The sequence below is a fragment of the Apodemus sylvaticus genome, chromosome 6 (genome assembly GCF_947179515.1).
Source record: "Apodemus sylvaticus chromosome 6, mApoSyl1.1, whole genome shotgun sequence".
Classification (NCBI taxonomy): Eukaryota; Metazoa; Chordata; class Mammalia; order Rodentia; family Muridae; genus Apodemus; species Apodemus sylvaticus.
The window spans coordinates 14759852-14782388 of NC_067477.1; the positions used below are offsets into that span (position 1 = coordinate 14759852).

Sequence of the window (22537 nt, forward strand, 5' to 3'; positions counted from 1 at the left end):
GGGCTTGATTCCCAGAGAAAGGCTTGGTGCTCTGTCTAGCCTGTGTCCTTGTTCTTGGTTGAGTGTCAGTGATGATGGAGAGGGGGCACCTGCCTCCCTTCTGGGACTCATAGGAAGCAGTGCTTCAAAGCACTACTCAAAGCAGCTACTTCCTTTTAGTTTCCTAACTGTTTTGCATGTTGTACTGGTGCCCTTGTATCCAGGGTGACCGACACCCAGTGTTTCACACCCTTTTACTAGATTTAAGGTAGGTCACATGTGATTTGATATATTAGATGTGAGAGAGAAGATGAATCTCTTTGTAAAGAATGCTTTTTTCCTATTTTAGCACCTGCCTTATTTGTGTGGCTTTAGTGACAATGACATTAGTAGGTGAGTCACATTCTAAACTTTGTCCTATCACAGTTCTTCATAGCAGACAGTCATTTCTTTCCTTTTTGATGCTGCACATTAAACCCAGGTTGTGTCCTCCACCATTAAACTCCATGCCCATTATTACACCAACCCATCCATTTCTTTATTGTAATAAGTGACCAAAGTAAGCATTGTGTCTTCCCTGAGAATGGTCTAAGTCATCATCCAAGGCTCCATGAATGGAGTAATCATTGGAGTAGCCTGTGCTACCACAATGAACTTCTTTCCAAGAAATTGGATCCACAAGTCCCAGCACTTAGCAAGGAGCTTACCCCCTCATTGGGCCTCCCTTTATTTGCTGACTTGCTTCACCAGGTTCCACTTGTGAATGGCCTGAGCCTTGCTTCCTGCAGACATGTATGTCAGCTCCTTAAGGTCTTTACTCAGAGTGCCGTTGTTATGCCTTTTGTCTCCCCACCTCATTTGTCTGAGAGTATCCTAGTTATTTCTCATGTGTCTGCTGGACAAGGTTCACATGGCTAAAAGTGCAAGACTGACCAGAGATGAGGAACCCTGTACAAGGCCAGGGTCTGCATGGCCTGTGAAGCTTGTCTTCAGTGCTTACACTTGCTTTTTAAAGCATTTTGGATTTTCTATAGAACAGAATATAGGCATTAGACTAGCTATCCAAAATGTGTATCTTCAGTGTTTATCTGGGAGGACTAAATTATCACTATGGGAAATGGTTGTTTTAAGGAGCAGTGACTGAGGGTCACTGACCCTACCCTACTGTGTGTATGTCTGGTATATACATCAGCATTGTACAGTTGTCCTGCAGTAATGCATCAGTATGCACCAAGAAACCCTGTATAGCTACAGTGTATAGAGTAGGATCTGCCTCTGCCCTGGTTTCATGGGAGAAGGAGTGCGCTTTGTTTCTGAGACTACTCTGCATCCTTCTCTTTCCTGTTTGGAGACTTCGGGTTATTTATACATTTTTCACCCTTAAGAAAATTCCAGATATGAATTGAGGTAAGATCTTAGCATTGGAAGATGAAGATGCTCCTATGCCACATCTTATTTCTTGATTTTATTCTTTGATGATATAACTTGCATTTCTTTGTCTTTTCTCTCTTTGTAGTCAGAAATGGGTAAGAAGAGTCGAGTGAAAACTCAGAAATCAGGTACTGGGGCCACAGCCACCGTGTCACCAAAGGAAATCTTGAACCTGACAAGTGAGCTGTTGCAGAGTAAGTGTCTAGTTCTCCACCCCGCCCCCACCCCACCAGCTGTCCTTGCCACATGTGGCAATGCCTTTCACTCCTCTGCAGGGTTATGGGGTCCTGGGGCAGGACCTTCTGTATAGCAGCTGTGCTCTGACGCTCTTAGAAGCCATGGGCCTGGGCATTGCAGAGTTTCCCTCACCTCAGTCCCCTGTGCAAAGTGTGGGTGCCTGTTTGGGCATAACTGTTAGCCATTGGGCGTGATCCTTTCCAGACCCATGGGCAAGAACAGGTTCCACTGCTCTTTAGCAGTGTGGCCTTGTACAGACTGCTGAGGCTCAGTGTCCATTAGCAAACAGACCACTGTCTCCAGCCCTTGACAAGTGCCATATGAGATGTTATAGGAGAAGATGTACCATGGCTGGTAGCCCTAGGCGAGCCCATCATACCTCCCAGGGAGCCATCCTTCTAGAACAGAATAGCTCACCTTTATTCTCAGTGATTACATAAATGTGTTTCTGGTTTTCACATGAAGCCTGAGAGTTCCTAGTTTAAAATGAAGTGTTGTTGCCCACACTTTTTTAAGCTAAAATACTTTGATAATTTTGAGTTATGGGTTCAAATTGGTGCTGCTGATAACTTGGGCAGAGCCATGATTTTTTTGCCCTTATATTTAGGTTAACCTTTCCCCCTTATATTTAGGTTATATGACAGCTAAAACTCAAGTAAAGATAGAGCTTTTCTTCAAAAATAAAAAGTGGCCAGTAGTCAGGCCACTGTGAGGTCCCTCCCTGGGTGCTTTGAGTTCTGCTTGACCTGCATCCTGTCACTGTGTCCCCTCCCTCCTGTTGGAGCACAGCTGGCTTTCACCCCCACTTCTGCTTTGTTGTTATCCTTCAGGGCCTCCGTCAGCACTTAGTGGGGGAGGAATGAAGTCAGACTGGTTAACCAGATCATGTTAATTATTTGCCACATGCTCTTCTCTTTATTGAGATGAGTGGGGGGGAGTGGGTTTGGCAGGAGTATGGGAGGGAGACTTGTCTTTAAGCTATTTTAATACTTAATAAAGCTGTGCTCCCAGGATGCTGGCTGCCAGTGTGTTCCAGGATGACCAGCCCTGGCCCCTAGTAGGTGCTGGTTCTGCAGTTCAGCTTCTTCGAAAGTCTCTTAGCTTCTTTTCCAGCATGACTGCGTCCTGTCTTTTGTAGAATAAACACATGGATATGAAATGTTTGTCAACTAATTGATCCTATGTTCAGTTTAGCAGGTTTCCTTAGAGAGTCATCGTTCTGGGACTCAGCTAGAAAGGCACCTTCTCCATCTAGAAGAGGTCGTGGAAAATATTTTTCAGTCTAGCTTTGCTTTCAGATTTTAGCTGTTTGCAGATGTATTCTGAGGAGAGTTACTAGAAGAGGTGGGAGCCACTAGGGAAGTTAGGGGAGGGGCATACTTGGATATCAGGTCATTTGCATGCTTTGAGAAGTGTAGAGTCTGTCATTTGCTTTCTAGGTCATGAACATATACTTACATGGCTAGAGTAGCTCTGTCCTTGAGCATGTCAGGAACGAGATGGAAACCTTCCTTCTTTTGCAGACTAGTGGGTTAAAGTGGAGGAGGAGTTCTTATGCAGTGGCTTTCACGTTACAGAATGCAGCAGTCCTACACCCGGCCCAGGGAAAGAATGGGAAGAGTACACGCAGATCCGGGCTCTGGTTGAGAAAATACGAAAGAAACAAAAAGGTAAAATTGTTGGCATGACGCTGCTGAGGGTTCTGAATAGTAAAGCCTCAGGTGATAGTACCTGTCTGTAGAAAGACGAGGCAGTCACCCAGGGTCCCACAGGGATGGACTGTTGTCCACTTGAGTGAAAGGACTAAGAAGTGCTGAGCTCCAGGGGGAAACATCTGTGTCCAGGGGACAAAGTGACATGACTTTATTTATTATATTGTACGGCATATGTATGGGCCTTGTTAACTCTTGCTTCTTTGACATGTCAAGTGGTGTTGGTTAGTGTCTTACCAGGTATTTAGAATTAACTCATTTTTCTTCCTGACAGCCTTGCTATGTAGCCATTAGCCTTTTCTATGAGCCTTTCTAGTTTTGGGATTATAGCACCACCATATCCAACCCAGCCCATCTTGGTTAAGAGATAATTACATTTCTTTTTTTTTTTTTTTAAGACTTATTTATTTTATGTATATGAGTACACCATGGCTCTCTTCAGACACACTAGAAGAGGGCATAGGATCCCATTACAGATGATTGTGAGCTACCATATGTGGTTGCTGGGAATTGAACTCAGGACCTCTGGAAGAACAGTCAGTGCTCTTAACCACTGAGCCATCTCTCCAGCTCTGGTAGTTACATTTCTTAAGCTGTGTGGGTTTGTGAGGGATTTTTGGTGGTGATGGGGAGTATGCTGCTGAGGACTGTACCAGGGTGTATTCTAGGCAAGCCCTCTGCCACTGAACTATTGATGTATTTATTTAATGTATGAGTGCTTTATCTGCATGTACACCTGCAGGCCAGAAGAGGGCATCAGATCCCATTATAGATGCTTGTGAGCCACCATGTGGGTGATAGGAACTGAACTCAGGACCTCTGGAAGAGGAGTCAGTACTATTAACTCCTGAGCCATCTCTTCAGCCCCTATGCCCCTACTTCTTTTTTAGAGAGAGGGGTTGTGGAGGGAGAGACAGAGACAAGAGATTTGCTTTTATTTCATGCTTATGAGCATTTTGCCTACATGTATGTGCATCAATGCAGTGCCTGTGGAAACCAGGAGAGGGAGTAAGATCTCCAGGAACTGTTAGAGACTGTTGAAGCTCCACCGCATGGATGCCAGAAATGAATTGAACCTGAGTTCTCCAGAAGAACAGCCAATGCTCTTAACTGCTGAGTCATGTTTCTAGGCCCTGCACTGTACTTCTTAAGCTGTGTTTTTACAAGGCATATTTACTAGCCATCTTAATTGTTCTTAGCCAAGTTGGCAAAGAGACTGTCAGTTTGAAAAAGCTTTCTCAGTATAGTTGTTGTTTTTGTCTTGTAGAGCACAAAAAGAATATTGATATGCACAGCCACATGGAAGATAGCAGAGAAAACAATAAGGAGTACACACTGCAAAAAAATGAACTTTTATACTCTTAAAAAAAAACATGGTTGTTTTCCACTTGCTGCCTATTAAATAAATAGAACCATCTTGTTCTATTTGGACACCTGTAACGGTGTACTCGATAGCTTGGATGGCCTTGGACTCCAAGTCCAGGAGAGCAGGTGCCTTTCCAGTTGGTTCATGTGGACTTGATGGTGTTAATTTTCTCCCATCAAGTTGCCCAAAAATGTCTCTGCTTATCCAAGGCTGTCTTCTTAGTAGATAGTGTTACTAGGCTGCACAGTTATAGAATGAGAACACAGTTCCATTTTAAACTTTATCATTTGTCTTCCTTAGTTTCTGTTAATGCCTGGCATGGCAAAGAGGCGTGTCAGGAAACTTTACAGGGTGGTGAAATGGGCTAGGCTCTGGGCCTGTCTCCTCATGTTAGCGGCATGCCGCTTGCTCCCCACGTCATCATAATGGGACAGTTACCCCAGTGCATGACTTCATCATTTTTAATATTTTAAACCTGATGGGAAGTCTAGAAAAGAGAGTGGATAAGAGCCTCCTGCCCAGATTGCACACTTGCTGTTCACACTGGCCTAGGCCTCTCTCCTTCCTTTCTGCTGCTCATCCCCACCCTCCACCTTTCTTTTGATTTTTGTATTTGGTTTAAGAAATAAAATATTCCAGATAGAACTGTAGCTCTACACTGTTCTTTCAAAGGTGTTGTCTTTACTATGAACACTTCAACTACTAAACATCATATAACTATAAATAGAAATATAATCATGTAAATTTAGATAATTACTGTCATGCTTGAGTTTAAATTTTTTTCTATAGTTATACTTTCTTATTTTGTGTGTTTGAGTGTTTTGCTTACATGCATGTGCATGTCTGGTGCCTGTGGAGGCCACAAGAGGGTGTCAGGTCCTCTGGAACTAGAGCTATGGCCCACTGTGCAGGTGCTGAGAATCAAACCTCAGTCCTTTTTGAGAGCAGCCAATGCTCTTAGTTGCTGAGCCATCTTTGCAGCCACATGCCTGAGTTTTAAGCACATGCTATCACTTGTGTTGTTTTGTGTGTGGACACCCTCAGATCACACTTACAGACTCCCAGTTACCTGTGTTAGCCCTGCATCTTTGTGTTGTTAGTGTCAGGCCTGAAGACCATTTTCCTCTCTTCCAACCATCAGTCCACAGAGACAAGCTGCTGATGTTACCTGATAGGGATTCCTGATAGGACACTGAGGAGAGAGATGGTAACTAAGTCTTCTTTCCCTTTGCCATTGACCCTGTGTAGCAGAGGCACTTCATGTTCAGTGTTCTTGTCAGTGGTGTCAGAACAGACTAGTGCTCTGGCTGGCAGAGTTTGGGTTTTAATTCCCTTTCCTGGAGCTTGCTCAGGTATGTACTGTGACCACCCGATAGTTCCTTTTGATTCTTCAGGGTAGGGGTGTTAAGATAAGAGCTAGTAAGAGCTGTCCTCTGCCTTTATGCTCTAGAGCCATGTGATGATATGTGTCCTAAAGTAGCTCTTGTTTCCAACATGGATGATATAGGTCTGTCTGTTACTTTTGATGGGAAAAGAGAAGATTACTTCCCTGATCTAATGAAATGGGCCTCTGAAAACGGGGCTTCTGTCGAGGGTTTTGAAATGGTTAACTTCAAAGAAGAGGGCTTTGGTTTGAGAGCAACAAGAGACATCAAGGTGAGTTTATTATCTGTTGGTCTAAGGGGGTTTAAGTGTGGTTAAACCATTGTGTGGTTTTGAGATTGAGCTCAAGGTATGGGACAGAGACCCTTGAGGCCTGTGTAAAGCTTTGTGGGTATGTAGGCAGTATTCTCCATCCTTGTGGGCTGCAGTGCCTTTATCTGACCACATGGGCCTCAGCCCGACAGCATTCTAGGGAGCCCTGCTAGTCCATCCTCTTGGAGAGCTGTCATTAACCTTGCTCTAGAGCAAGGCCTTTACCAGCCTCTGAGGAGACTGTGGAATGTCCCTGATAGGATTTTGAGACTTACTAAGGGAGAAGAACTGGACTTAATGGTGGAAGAGAGAACACATCAAACCCTGTGCTAGATGGGGATGTTGGGGGGCCGGCTGGAAGGTTGGCCCGTGTTCTGGATAACTGAGTGGCTGAAAACACTACTCACAGAAAAGCTGCAGTAGGAGAGGAGAGGAGAGGAGAGCTGGGCATCTGGAGAGAAACACTCTTCAGGCAGCCTCTCTGCTCCTTCGTCCCTGCTATCCTAGAGAGGAGGGGTCACTTAGTCACTTAGCTTGTATGCCAGTGGGGAGCAAGAACTGAGCTTAGCCTGTGGGTGCTGGCTGCCCCAGGATGTTCATTCTGCTTTGTACTTTCCACCCCATGCCTTATAGGGCAAGCCCACATAAGAGCTTGGAGAGAGTCAGTGTGCCTGAGAGCAGGTGGGAGCATCTGCCTGCTTCAGGAACTCAGCAGGTTATATTTTGAGTGACCCTTTACTATAGTCTCATATCTCTCAGTTGCTGAAGAGCTTGAGTAGAAGAAATGAATATTAGTTCGGTCTCCTCAGACTACCAATAACTTTTGACCAAGCTCTTTTTAAGAATTTATGTATTTATTTAATTTATTTATTATATATAAATACACTGTAGATGCCTTCATACACCCCACAAGAGGGCATCAGATCTCTTTATGGATGGTTGTGAGCCACCATGTGGTTGCTGGGAATTGAACTCAGGACCTTTCAAAGAGCAGTTAGTACTCTTAACTGCTGAACCATCTCTCCAGCCCAATATTTTGGACCAAGCTCTTATTAACCTGTTGTCCTCACAACTCTGGCATATTAGGTATCTGTTGAGTACCTACTGTGTGAGGGAGATTCATTTATATTATTATGCCAGATTGATAGAAAAATCTAGGACTTCTTCATGTGTGATACTTATAATCTATTATAGGGGACAAAGCAGAAAGGCATTCAAATAGTGACACTGATAGAGGCAGAATGTCACAGGCTTTTCTCTTGTGCCTGATGAGAAGCCTCATTCATGCCAGTACTGCCCAGTATCTTAGCTGTAGTCTAACTGGTGCTTTTCTTGGGAACACTGTCTCCACAGTCTGGAGGCTGGAAGGTGCAAGGTTAAGGTGCCGTGCACTGGGTTCTGCTGAAGGCCTTCTTCCTACTTTGCACCTGGCATGGTCCTACATGACAGAGCTCTAGGCATGGGTTAAACAGTAGAGGTAGACACAGGCATACCCAAAAGAGTTGTCACACATGTAGAGATGCACTGGTCAGTCTGCCAGGAGGAGATGAGTGAGGCTAAGGGTGTTTGTGGGCTGCTGCTTTAGCTGCTGCTCGGACTGAATCCTGTGCAGCAGCAGCTCTGCTCGGGCTCATTGTCTCCGTGAAGAAGCAGTTCACTTGTAACATGTGAGGCCCTGGGTTAGAGGTAGGGATTATCTCATTTTTAGAACTTGAAAGTCTAAGTGTAGCACACAGTAAAACATACTTTTGTGTTCTATTCCAGATGTTGTACTTACTTCAGAGTAAAGCTGAAAGTCTTGTTCTGTGATATAAGCGTAAAGACTGTGTAGTGCTAGCTTTTCTCTGATAGAGAGTTTTAGATTGTGCTTCTACACTCTTAACGATAGTCTACATGTGGATATTTAAGACATACCCGATGTTTACAAGTGCTGACATGAAGCTCTAGTGTAGAGCCTTGTGGTTGGCTTTCTGATAGATACAGCTGAAATGATAGCATGTTGTGAGATTCTACAGTTTTCTTATTTTTTTCTCTAGGCAGAAGAATTATTTTTATGGGTTCCACGAAAGTTACTAATGACTGTTGAATCTGCTAAGAATTCAGTATTGGGTAAGAATAATTTATTTAAGGCAATGTACAAGTTATACAAATTTCATTTCTTGACAACAAAAGATCATGCTTGGTTGTTTTTTCAGCCGATGACATAGTCCCTCAAATCCATATTAAAGTTTTCCATTTTATGTCCAAAGAAGGATGCATGCGACATGAAGTATTATATGATCTTGGAATTTTTTGCTGTGATTTTAGCATGTTTTGAGTGGTGGTTTTTTAAAGGAGTCCATGGCACTTACCCTGCTAACTTCTGGGTTGATTTAGGGCCCCTGTATTCCCAAGACCGAATTCTCCAAGCTATGGGAAACATTGCACTGGCCTTTCATCTGCTGTGTGAGCGAGCTAGCCCCAACTCTTTCTGGCTGCCATACATTCAGACTCTCCCCAGTGAGTATGACACTCCTCTCTACTTCGAAGAAGAGGAAGTGCGATGTCTTCAGTCGACACAAGCCATCCACGATGTCTTCAGCCAGTATAAGAACACAGCACGCCAGTACGCCTATTTCTATAAAGTCATTCAGGTGAGGAGGGTGGGGAGGAGTAGCATGTGTCATACAGGTCCCAAGCACTTGGCTTTTAAGCTAGAGGGTATTCAAGTACTTTCCATCATTTCCACTTTTGTAGAACTGCTCCTGCATAGTTTTAAATGCATCTGGCTTCACCAGCGTCCAGGATCAGTACAAGCAGAAGTCCAGGTGATCTGGTGTCCTTTTCTGGCTTCCTAGGGTACAAGGCATGCATACAATGCACAGATATACATGCAGACAAAACACTCATGGATACATTGAATAAATTTAATAAAAATTAAAAACTTAAAAACATTAGGAAACAGAAATTGGTAAAAGTTAAAATTAATTTCTACTATATTCATTAGTTAAAAAAATTGACAGTTATGTCAACTGCAAGGTGATTTGCTTATGTTTTTCAAAGTGTACTTTGAAACTTAGGTAGTTGTAAGTGAAAGTATCATACACAAATCTCTAGAGGGTTGATTTTGACTTTGTGTGTTTTGGGGTTTCATCTTCCCTTTTCAGGAAGGGGCAGAGCCAGTGCTGCAGCTCCCCACTGAGCTGAGCAGGCGGTGTCTTCTCCAGACGCCCCTTTGCAGTACTTGGGTCTGCCTCTGCTGCTGCACTTGACCGTGGAGAACAGGAATGGTAACTGCTTGTTCCCTTTCCTTTTCTTGGGCAGTTTGACAACCTGATTTGGGTTGATGTGGTTATTTTGTAAATTATCTGTCCTACAGTGTTTTGTTTCATTTTCGAAATGTAGTAATCTCAGTTTATTGCTTAATGGAATAGTTTTATTACCTTATTTATTTATTTATTGTAAAGATGACTTTATTTGTATGTGTGTGCATAGATCCTAGGGCCTTCTGCTTGCTGGGCAAGCACTCTCCACCGCTGTGTAGTTACTGTTTTAGTTTTACCTCATGCCTGTTGTATAGGAGGATCCCTCGCAAAGATACTTCTCCCCTTCTGCCAGATGTTCCAACTATTTCAAAAGTCATAGGATTCTTGCCTCAAATAGAAATTGTTTTGCCTTTCTAACCTCAAGGTTTAGGACATTATGAAGAATGGTAATACATAGGTTTTCTTTCAGGTTTACCTAATTTAAAAAATTGTTGATGGAGCTAGATTAAAACTTTTCCTCTTTATTTATAATGTCCCGAAGTCCTACATCTGACATCTGGCGTGACTTTTTGCCATCTGAAAGTATTATTCTTTTATTTTTGTTTCATTTTAATGAGTGCCTTGGCATTGTGAGTGTCTCTGACTCTCTGCCTGCCTGGCCTGGCCCCGCTCCCGAACCCCCTGTGTGTGTGTGTGTGTGTGTGTGTGTGTGTGTGTGTGTGTGTGTGTGTGTGTGTGTGTGTGAAATGCAGGTTATGGGGTGTGGTCACTTATATCGGTTAGCTGGGAGGCCTTGTTAGGAAGGGCATTTAAGTGATGGTCCCTAAGATGGATGTTTCTGAGGCAGAATGAAGCAGTAGGGGATAATCTGTCCAGTAAAAGCCCAGTGGCCATGTGGGAAGAGCACAGGCTTTGCAGTAAGACAGACCTCTGGAAAACCTGATTCCATCACACTTGCTGTTCAAATGGAATTTGGAAGCGGTTGCTTTGTAGAAACTGGGGGTGGCTCTGAAGCCACCTTGGCACAGCTTACCTCCCTCTCTCCCCATTGATCAGCACTGTGCTGTGCCGCAGTGGGCACTCTCTGAATGTGGGAAGATGCTGCTCCAACTTGCAGGGGACAGTGGACAGAAGGAGGTGACCTGTGTGAATGAAGCCCTGGGCTGTGGAGACCCCACTTGTGTAATTGTCACTGTCAGGACCTTCAGCTTCAGCTAGCCTTGCTTTGTTGTTACAGGTTCTTACAGGTTCACTTGCTTCTCCCTGTGTTGGGATACTTTACATCCGTCTTTTCAGCATTTTCTCTTACAGATTTCTAGGTGGGCGAGGATAATCAAAAGCCCCGGCAAGCCACGGGGTGGGCAGGTGCAGGCTGGGGACTGTCCAGAGCTCACAGGTCTGGACTGGCTTGGGAGCTTTTACATTGTGAACGTTCAAGCAGGTTTCAATGTGTTTCTATAGTTTAAAATAGTGCTAAATGGCTTACTGCAACGTCAGGTTGGCACTGTGGAAAAAACTCCCTGTAAGTGCTCAGAGTGTCCGCTGTTTGTGAGAAGCACTCACCTGCTAGTGCAGCCTGTCACCACTGTTCTTTTCCTCCTCGTCCTCCTCCTCCTCAGTCTCTGTTTTTTGTTTTCTTTCTTTCTTTCTTTCTTTCTTTTTCTTTTTCTTTTTTTTCTTTTTCTTTTTCATTTTTTTCTTTTTTCTTTTTTTTTTTTTTGAGACAGGATTTTGTTATTTACTCCTGATGGCCTGGAATTTGTTCTGTAGACTAGGATGGCCTTGGATGTTGCTGCCTTAGCTCTGGGATAAGAAGCATTCTGCTCTCAAACCTAACTAAGTGCTGGGGTGCTTTTTCTGAGGAAAGCGTGACTGTCACTAACAGCAATGAAAGTGAGGAGCAGAAGGAACTATTCAAGTTGAAAACACATATGAGCTTTTGTAGAAAGTCTTGTCTTTTGTGTTCTCTCTCTCTCTCTCTCTCTCTCTCTCTCTCTCCCTCCCTCCCTCCCTCCCTCCCTCCCTCCCTCCCCTCCCTCTCTCATCTCTGTCTGTCTCTCGTCTCTGTCTGTCTCTGTCTCTCTGAAACAGGGTCTCACTGTGTAGTTCTGACTGACCTGGAAGTTGCTATGTAGACCAGGTTGGTCTCAAACTCACAGAGATTTGCTTGCCCTCACCTCCGGAGTGCTAGGGTTAAAGGCATGCTGTGCCATGCCTGGCCTGTTAGAAAAGAACTCTAGGCAGCTTAGAACTGGAGACATAATCTGAGAGCCAACCCAGCCGCTCAAGTGTATATGAGGAGATGTGGTATATGAGGAGATGTAGTGCCCGGTTTAAGGAGCAGCTGTTCTGCATTAGCCTGAGGCACATACACACACTGACAGGCTTTATTAGAGTGCCTCACAGGCTGTGGTCCAAGGAGTTCAACATCTGTCATACTATAGAAAAGAAAAGGCAGGAGTCTTGTAGTTGCTCAGTCCACAAGGCTGGGCATCTCTGAGGGTTCCTGGAGGCTGCTGGTCTTCCGTCTGTTAGAATCCTGCAGAAGTTGGATTTAATACTGACTGCCGCTGCAGCAGGGTAAATTTGCTGGTAAGAGTGAAGACAAGCAAGAAGAAAGCAGCTTCCTTCTTCCATGGCTTTCTATGTGAGCCACCACAGAAAGTGCCATCAGGCTGGAGTGGGTCTTTCTTCAAATGATCTGATTGAGAAAATTCTCTCACAGGAGTAACCAACAACTTGGGTCCCTGTCAATTCCAGATGTAGTCAAGTTGACAGCCAAAATTAGCCATTACACTTGTTAAACCATCTTTTGAGTCCAGCTGTTTTTCTTGTTTTAGGTTATTCTCATCACTTCTGAAAGTGTTGAATAGTAAGTAGGTAAAGCAGAGTAAATACAGATGCTTTTGTTGTCTGTTGTTATTCTGTTTGTGCGGTAGCTTCCCTCTTGAGGAGCAGTGACAGTCTCTTCCTCTTGCCTCATGCCTTTCTCAGGTTGAGTGTTAGGCCATGAAGCTGCTCACTGCAGCCTCACTGTCTCAGCACTCAGCAAGAGCGAGGAGACCTGGGGAACGGGTCATCACATGAGCTGTCCTTGGTATTTTGTTTTTTCATTGAAGATCTTCGTCTTCTCCAGGGACATAAACCTTTCCCAGAGACACCCTTCCCCAGACACATACACACATAAGCTCTGCCACAGACCTTTGCTGGGCACAGGGAAGGGGTGTCCATGTTCCATTTCTAGTTATTATTTGCACTTAGAGTCGTCTTCCTGATTGCTGGCTGGAGGGCTCCTGTGTCAAGGCTCAGAGTCGGTGTGTTTGTGGTGAGTGCTTGGCAGATCTGTAGAGAGAGTCACACTGTTCTTCAGTGTTACATTCTAAATGCATTATGACTAACTTCTACTAATCATAAATTTCTTTGCGGTTTACATTTCCCTGTACTGTAGCATTTCTGTTTGAATGCTATGTTGGTCTTTTGTCTTTTGATTGTCTTAAAACTGAGGCAGTCTTTTCAATGTTCTCTCCTCCCAGCATATTTCTTTGGTCAAGGGCTTCCTGGTGTGGGCACTTTGTTAGTTCAAGGGAACTGACTTTAGCTTGCTTTATAGAGTTTGTTTTAAGGTGGAATCCTGGCAGGCCTCTGCTCCCCCTCCCTTGTTTACTGGAGGCTTGGGTGTCTGGTCGTCCAGGCGTCCTTCCAGATCCTGCACTGTAGTCTTTTCTTCTTTTTTTTTTCAATGTAGGGCAGGCAAGCAAGGATTCATTGAGAAGCAGAGTGACAGCTTCTACAGCAGGGAGGTCCTGAAAATGGGTTGTCTGAGAAAGGATTCTGAGATTATCTACCTAAGATATTGGGAAGATAGAGCAATAGAGTATCCTTTAGGTCATGAGCATGAGACCTCAGCGCCTCAGGCAAGCACCGAGAGCCTGCCTGGCATAGGTGCATCCCCTGCTGGTGGAGCATTATACTGCAGTTTGATTTTAACACTCCCAAGTCCAGGAGCTAAGTCTAGAAACTGACTAAGCCACATGCTAGAAAAGGCTTCTATGGGTTGAAAGCCCTCAGTAGGGTAAACTTTCCCTCAGTCTGTGAACGGGAGTCAGAGAAGAAAGGACTGGTGGTGGAAGACAGACCTGGCTTTTATAACTTGTTGTTTTCTGGCTATGAAAATGTTCCTGTCAGAACATACCATAGGTCAGCTCCATGTGAGACTTCCTCAGAGGAGCATGCAACCAGTTTTGTGCTAGAAATCTTGGAAAAGTAGGATTTGGCTTCAACTCAGATGTGAAACCAGGTACTTGTGAAAGTGAATCAGATGTAGTTAGGTTTTACTCTAACTCAGGTGAATGATCGAGTAGAAGAGAAACAGATCTGACTATAAGTTCTCTTCTAACTGATAGTCGTTACTTTGTGACAAGTCAGGTGCTGTGATGTGGGGCATCAGCTTGTGTTGAGACTAAGAATTTTCATAGACACACATTTTCCTGTGTTCAGACTTTAAAATCTGATTGACATTTAATAGGACTTAAAGTCCATTCATTTCCAGTTTAGGTGAAGTGTTTCATGTTGTCTAGATTTACTCAGTGGAGAAAATGATTTGTGTATTAATTACTTATCTTGTTTCAGAGTGAGAGAACTCACTCATAGAGAATTCACATTTTGTTTCTGCCTCTTGCTTCAGAGTGGAGTATGGCAGTCTTGAATTGCATAGCTAGCCAGGACTATGGTGGCGGAAGAGGTGAGCAGCTGTAGTCACAGTTTCTTCAACACCTGCCTGACAGGAGGCAGAAAGAGCCTACACCCTTGGTTCTTGGTGTGCCATGGCAGCTGTGGCTGATCCCAGGCAGCTGTTTGTCTCATTTGCTGCCGTTTTACTTGGATCTGTGACATAGCAGCACAGATGTCACTTGTTGTCACATGTGGAGATCGCATAACACACAGCCTTCCAGGAACATGTACTAAATTAGATGAAAGACCCTGATACCAGCTTGTAGTGTCCTGGGTTAGAGGTCAGAAACTGCAGGTGGTATCCAACTCTGTGTGTGTGTGTGTGTGTGTGTGTGTGTGTGTGTGTGTGTGTGTTTGTGCGCACACGCATTGCTAGGGATTGATTCCAGCCCCATTGAATCCACACCCCTAACTTCACAAACATTTTCTATAACCCTGGCACCCTGTCAGAGGGTATTTGGTACAAATCACTCATTTGTACTTATCTGATATTTTCTTAAATTTGGTTGAGATTGTGCATTTTTTGGCAACAATGTATAGAGCTCAACTTGTACACTGCTCAGTTGTTTACTTTTAGTTTGAAATGATTCTAGTTATAGACAAGTTACAAAGTGAGGCGTAGAGCTCACATCCCCTCTGCTTCTAATGCTTCTGCAGCTGCAGGAGTCTGGGAGCCAGGTTAGTGCTGGCCCAGAGCTCTCCTCGCTGCACCTTCCCTCTCCGCTTAGTTGTCTAACTTATCAGTAGACAACTCTCATTTAATATTTAATATTTATCTAAAGTTTTTCACTTTAGACTGAGATTATATTTTTTAGCAAGAGTCCCATACAAGTCAAGTTGTGTCCTCCTCAAGGAACACACTAATTAATGTACTTTATTAATGACTTTTTGCAATAAATTTGGATGCTTTGATACTAAGCAGATCCCCTATTCTCATTGACTAGTTTTCGTGCTCATCACTGCCCTCTGCAGGAAGTATGTATGGCTGTGGAGTGTGCCAGCTGCAAGTTTTCTGCTGTTTTTTCTTCTGTAGGTATTGAAATTTTACTTTGAAAATAGCTGCCCATACTTCCTCATTTATTGATTTATTCAGTGGTTCATATCAACAAGGATTCCTGGATGCTTATTTAATTTGATGGGTTATATGATTCATTGCTCTCACTATTGATTTGATGCACTGTTTTAAATGACTCTGCATATGACAATTGATTTGTCCTTCAGTTTTAACTATTTGGAGAAAATCTTATGCAGCATTTTCCATAACCTAAATATAAGGAAGTATGTTAAAAAAGAATTTGTTGAAATAACACATTCTTGCATTACACATTACTTACATAGTTTCTTTAGTATCAGAGTACAAAGTAGCTGTGAGTAATGCTTTCTAGTGCTGAACTTAAACATTTTGCTTTGTTCTTAGCTGACTTTATAGTAATGCTACAGCTAGTAAGTGAGGGCTGTGAGCAGCAGAAGTGAGGCTGCAGGAACAAAGTCAAAGGTAATGGTGAAGTGATAGAAGCCAGTTTAGTGGGCTGCAGGTGTGAGATGAGTGTGCACTGGGTTCTTACAGTCGGCTATGGGAGCCACAAGCTGAAGTCATGAGGCAGAGAAGAGCAATATCAATTTCTGCTTTCATGGTGTTCTCGTGACTTGGCTGGGAGCGTTTTCTGTTCAGGTAAAAAACATCCATTTGCAGAGTACTTGTAGGGCTGTCCTGAAGAAGCACAGAGTGAGGGTGGGTAGAAAGAGCTCAGGAGCATGCCTTTGTGAGTGCTGAGAAAGGGAGAAGCTCCGTAAAAGGACTCCCTGGCTGTCTTACTTGTTTATAGAAATGCACTGGGAATGGAGTGCTTGTGAGGTAAGCACTCTCCACCAGCTACAGCCTCGCATCTCTGCTCTCTTCTGAGTGCTTTGATCTTTCCAGTGATCCAGGAGGGAGGATTCGTCTCCATTGTGCGCATGAGGAGTGGGCGATGTGGGAGCTGCTTCCAGGTGTGGCAATGTCTTCAGTCTTTGAATTGGGTTTAGGGCAGTTCAGTAGGACCCAGGCCTTGAGCTTCTAACCATAGAGTGAGTCTTTGTTTTTTAAGGTTGTTTGTAGTTTTAATTTTGGGACCAAGAAGTTGTAGTTTAAGGGGAGAGTAGTCTGGTATAAAATTTCTTCAGGATATTACATGCACAGAAAGGTGGATGTACCCTATTGACTAGAAGGGTGTTATGCTTACAGGGCCATTCTGTGAGCTTAGTGGGCATTTTGTTAGCATACTAGTGAAATGTCCAACCCTGTAGACCACCTTCTGCCAGAGTTGGAACTTACGTATCCTTGGAGGGTGTAAGTTCTTTGCATTATCCCTGTGTCCTGCAGAGGCTGGCAGTGCACCATCCCTTTATTGTTATCTTTACCTGGCCAACTTTTCATGGTACAAAAACGTGCAAATAAACCAGAAGTCAAGAAGGAGCTGACTGGTACATCTTCTGTAGAGCTGTCAATGCCATTGCTGACTTGATCAGAGCTATCTTGAAATGTCTTGAACTATGTGTCCTTGCTTGTTCCTGATAGCCATTCTCATCCTTTTTAGTGTGAGTTCAGGGTATGAGAGTGCCTTTGTTCTTTGTGAGGTTCCCACATTTGCGTATTACTTATTTAAGTGTGTATCTGACGCTCATCTTCATAAAGGCTGTGGTTCTGCCATTTTAAAATTTAATCTGAGTTTCTCACGTCATCCACTTGTTTGTATATTGCCATACCAATTCAAATAAAGTCTTTATCTTCTGGGAATTTAGTGCCCTTTTTTTCCCTCTATTTTTCTTTGCCTTTAGTTTCAGTGGCCTATGGAAAACTTTTTTTCTCAGTGTCCATGGTTCTGTCTGGGGGAAAGCTATACCTTGTATAGTATTGGTGCTGAGAGTGGGCAAAGGGTAATACTTTCTGGTGTGTCCATGTGAGCCTGGGACATTGTAGCCTGTTGTCATGTCCTTCTATGGAAGCTCTTCAGAGTTAGACTCTAGCATTTGCAAGCTGCCCTGTTATCTGTAGCATTCCTGCTCGTGGGTCCTCATGCTGAACCCTGGGCTTCCTCCCCTTCCTAAGCCTCTTCCTGCCTGACCTGTTAGAATTTATCTCTCAGCTTAGGAGGAGACATCCAACAAAGTGATATATGTATATGTGATATATATATATATTCCCCCTCCCCTAATACCAGATGTTCACCTGTTAGCACGTGCAATACATACACAAATCCTTGGTAATAGGACTCAGGTCTGATACCTCTGGAGAAAGGGAGGGAAAGGGTGTGATGTTTATTGGCATTTTGGTTTTAGCTGCTTTTTCAGTGTCCTAGAGGTCTGTCTCAGAGTTCCATGACCTCTGACCTTAGTTTCTGTCCTAAAGTAAATTAGTGTCCAATAGGATTTCATGTTTCCTTACTTTCTGTCTCCTCAACTAGAGGGCTACCTACTGAGGGCAGGGACTTTGTTTCATTCTAAGTTAGAAAGATAACTAGAGGGCTGGAGAGATGGCTCAGCGGTTAAGAGCGCCAACTGTTCTTACGACGGCCCTGAGTTCAAGTCCCAGCAACCACATGGTGGCTCACAACCATTTGCAATGAGATCTGACGCCCTCTTCTGGCGCATCTGAGGACAGCTACAGTGTACTTAAATATAATAATTAATAAATCTTTAAAGCAAGCAAACAAAAAAAAGAAAGATAACTAGAGATGACACCAAGATAGTGCTTGGAAGTTAACATCATAGCTGAAATAGTAAACAACTGCTATTCAAAGTAAAATAAAACTGGTGGATTCTGCAGCCCATTGAGACTGTGATTGCATCACCATCATTAGGCACCAGATAGAGTCTAGGAAAGCAGGACAAGTCAACTGAGATGCAGCCCTGCTGCTCTGACTGCAGGTTCAATTTGGAGGGCTCCAGGGCCTTCACCAAAGCCACTGCTCGCATTATCTGTGTGATGGGCTTTTCACAGACTGTGTTGTCAGTCAAATGTTCTTTTGCTGAACTACACCTCCAGCTCCTTCCCCTCTTTTCTGAGACAGGGTCTTGTTATACTAGCTCAAGCTGGCCCAGACTTTTGATACTAGCTCCATGTATGTTACCTTCCTGCCTCGACTGTTCAACTGCTGGCATTATAAGCATGTTGCCAACATGCCTTGTTAATTCTGGTTTTGTTTGTGGTTTTTAAAATGGGGATGTTTGCCTGCATCTTGTGTTCAGGTTTTGGAATATCCAGGATTTGTAGACGATCCCCAGCAGTGATTCTGTGGTGATGTGGATGAGCTCTCTTAAGATTCAAGGTCAGGCTTTTGATGTAGATTGTGAAGGGTTGTCCTTTCTTTACATTCTTCTTTCTGTCGTTGGGCATGCATGGTTCTTGGCCCTTCCAGCTTAGATATGTCTACCCAGCTAACAATCTTTTTGGAATATAAATGATATCCTTTCATTCCCCTAACTCTTCTTATATTTGGGGTAAACTGGAAAGCAAGGCTTCTCAGTCGTGCTTGTTGGTCCTCCCTTCTTACCGCCCACTTCCTCTGACCTTCCCTCAGAGCTTCTAGGACTTGATGAGCCTTTGCTGCCTGTCAGAGCCTTCCCCAAATTTCCAAAGCAACTGCTTTACCTTCTGCTTTCAGCTTAGAGTCTTTCTGAGTGTGCATTTTCCTGACAGGATTCCCTACCACCTCTGCTATTGTCCCGACCCACAGGACAGTCAACAGGGTTCCTGGAGCTACCTAGGAAAAGGGTCAGGGGGGGTGGGGGTGGGCAAGAAACACAAAGAGGCGGACAGCAAGTCAGTATTCCGATCAAGCTGTCAAACTTTAATTTTCACACAAGGCGTTATAAGGGCAAGCAAGCAGGTGTGGGGAGGGGTGAAGGGGGAAAGCCATTGTATTCGGGGAACAATCTCAGGGGCTAGCATCATATCTCAGGAACAGTTTCTCAGAATTGTCTCTCAGGATCTCAGCGAAGATTTGGCAGGTGCAGTAGGAACTTGGCATCATATTTTGATCATGAGGAGGTGAAGTGGAAAGGAGTTGCTATGGTAACAACCACAGGTGAGCTTCGTTTGTTCGAGTCCACTTGGGTGAGCTCTGTATGTACTGACGATCTAGCTTATTTGGCTAATCTTAAAACTAATACATTTTCTTCTAAAGGCAGCCTAGAGAAAGCAAGCTGGAAATGGCTGAGAGGAGGGAGTTTTTGAGATCTCTGTGAGAATGGCTCCTGGCATGCTACATGATGCTTCTTTATAGCCCCACCACTACCCTGATTTGCTACTGTCTTTGTTCCTGTGTCTTCTGCATGTGAGAATCATGAGCAGAAGGGCCTGCCTTTCTTGGTCACTAGTGTGCAACTGAATGAGAGAAGCCATTACCCTCTTGTTCTCTTGGTCACATATGGCCAGGTTGTGCTGGGTAATGACCCTCTACATAGAGAGGGCTTAGTGTGTGTGGCACACAGTCCAGCCACACGACCAACTTTCCTGGGAAGTCTTAGAGATCTTTACAGTTAGAATGTACAGTTCCTTGTAACAAACTGACTATGATGAGTTTGGGAGGACCAAGAAGGATTTAAATATGTCTGTGATGTACTGCTTCAAGTTTATCTTCTTGTTCTTTCTAGGCCTGAAACAGGAATTATTGGTACTAAATTCCCAACATATTCTATTCTGGCAAAGCCTAAGATGTAGCATGAGTAGCCAGCCCATGGGGCTTTGCCTGTGGATTTCATGTGGATTTAGGATGCATTGTGTCCAGCAGATGCCCTTTGTATGCAAAAGTCAGATCTAGAGCAAATTTTCATTCTTAAATTGTAAGCTTGTGAACATGAGGGTTTAATGAAAGTGCTCACCCAGCCATTATCATGGTGACATACACAAATCTGTCTGAAGGAAAAGCTGTCAGCATGGGGAGACTTAACCTTCTGTATGCCAGTGACTTGAGAACAATTCTAATGAGTTCTAAAATGTTTGTGTCAGTCTTGGTTTTTTTTCTCTTAAATACTGTGATGGCATTTAAAATTAGTACACCATTTGTTTATTTGTTAGTATTTACATCAGAAATGCTGTTGTGAGCCTTGAAATTGTTGCTCTTACTGTCTTTTTGTAAGTTTCAAGTGAGTCAGAGGCGCTGGCCCCTGAACCAGCAGACACTGGCTTTGTATTAATGGCCATGTCCTCTGTGAGGCACCTGAGGTGGACTCTTTGATCAGTTACTGTGGATTCATTCTGCAGTGGCAGAGTGTTGCTTGCAGTATTGGAATCTTAGGAGTGAGGCTACAAAACAGAACAGGATCTATAAAGAAGAGGGTAGTCAGTGTCTGTCAGTCACTTAGCTAATTACATAAAAGTCCTTGTGTTTAGTGACTCTGACCCGTCTTCCTTTGTATGAAAGGAAAGCATGCAAAGTTTTATTCAGAGAGAGGGACCTCTAGAATGGGCTGCCCTCTAATGGCCTTCTGATTTCGTCCCTCCTACCCAACACCCCTGGTGTCACTCATCTGTGAGTAGATTTGCCAGGTGTTGGCTCTGCAGAGAGACCTATGCTTCTGTCCAAAAGGAGCTGTTTATTAAATCCATTCCAGCTACAGTCGGGGAGAGGAACAGCAGCAGTAGAGAATAGACACAGAAGTAGGCCTGCTCACTGACCGTAGGCCAGCCTCGCGTGTCATGTGATGGCAAGTGAGCCGAGGAGTTGAAGGAGGGACGCAGAAGAGAGGGGACAGCATTAACAAGGTCACACTTTCCTAGGTGTCAGGCTCTGCTTTGTTTATAACTGCGAGAGCTCATCAGACTCCTCCTCTTGGCAAGTGAGGAGCAATCAGTGAAAGTGTCCTCTGTTTGAGGACTTGGTTCCTAATTAGTGGTGTGGTGTGTTGTGCTTACCAGCATTTCTGACTTCCTTCTCTGTTCAAGCAGCTAAACTCACTTTGTCTTAAACCTTGGGGTATTGGTTCATCATTTTGTTATATCCTGTTGTGTCCCATTACTGCTTTCTGTTTGCACATGGGTATGAGCTATCCCTGCAGCACGGGCAACCTACCAGTTGCCACAGCCTACAACCCCAGAGAAAAATGACTGCTTCTCTAGCTGTCATCAGTTGCCAATAGCTTTTCGTCTAGAGGTTGGGCCTAAGCTGTGTCTTGTCCTGCCCTGCTTTTCGCAGCACACCTCCCCACCTCCCCACCCCCCTGCTCATCCATTCTTCCTGCCCCTCTACCTGTCCCAGGTAGAGCTGAGCACTCAACAGTCTAAAGTCGAAACTTTTTGCAAGGATTTGCTTATAGTGGATTCAGGCTGTGTAGATGGAAAATAACAGAAAAAGAGAAAGTCATGACCATTGATAAATGACTATCAATAATGAACAGACTCCATTGACTCTCAGAATAGCTACTATTAATGTAATATATAACTTAAAAAGAGGTAGGGGATAGTTAATAACCCCTTGTAGCAAAAGTGAACCACTTGGGGAAATTTCCTGTTGGCTTTTAGCTTTAAAAAAAAATGAATTTAAACTGCATCATATAAAGTTAACATACATTGCACACAGAACCCACAGCCAAGGTTATGATGTGGCAGCTCTCCAGTGTCCTTTCCTCACTAGCCACCCACCCTTTCCCAGGAGTGGCCATGTCTTAACTGTCCTCAGAGCTTGCTTACAAGCCCCCTGTATAGGGGTGAGCTCATGGACTGCTTTGCATCTCTGTCCCCTGTAATGTTTGTGAGATTTGGCCGTGTTGCTGGGTATGACAACAGGTTAGCGCCTTTTCATGGTTCTGTAAGCTTTTTTGTATAAATTTGTCCCCCATCCCTGTTTTTGAGATAGGGTCTTACCTTGTACTCCAAGCTAGCCTAGAGCTCTCAGTGCAGCCCTTTTATAAATAGCCTTATATTTGTTTTTTGTTTTGTGTGTGTGTGTGTGTGTGTGTGTGTGTGTGGACATTACTTGAATACAGTGTCAGTTGTCTTGCCTCAGCCTCCCAAGTGCTGGCATTACAAGTGATGCCAGGCTTGAAGAGACCGTGCTTTCTCTTCCATTCTTCTGTTCATGGAGACTTTGGTTATCTGCTGGACTTGGGCTATATACTACTTTCTTTTCTCATTGCTGTGACAAATAATTTAAGTGAAAAAG

At 43.9% G+C, this 22537-nt stretch overlaps 1 protein-coding gene across 4 annotated transcripts in view; it reads left to right on the top strand.

Moving 5' to 3' along the window:
- Positions 1-22537, top strand: part of Setd3 (SET domain containing 3, actin histidine methyltransferase) — a 69007-nt gene that overhangs the window by 12291 nt on the left and 34179 nt on the right. The window contains exons 1-6 of one of the 4 annotated variants that reach the window (XM_052185110.1): positions 351-372; positions 1496-1604; positions 3225-3317; positions 6233-6381; positions 8457-8529; positions 8797-9053. In XM_052185110.1, coding sequence (XP_052041070.1) covers positions 1502-1604; positions 3225-3317; positions 6233-6381; positions 8457-8529; positions 8797-9053 — 675 coding nt within the window. In that variant the 5' untranslated portion in view covers positions 351-372; positions 1496-1501. Of the gene's footprint in view, positions 1-350; positions 373-1495; positions 1605-3170; positions 3318-6232; positions 6382-8456; positions 8530-8796; positions 9054-22537 lie in introns of those variants that run through there. The other 3 variants (XM_052185109.1, XM_052185111.1, XM_052185112.1) reach the window with 3 other exon arrangements.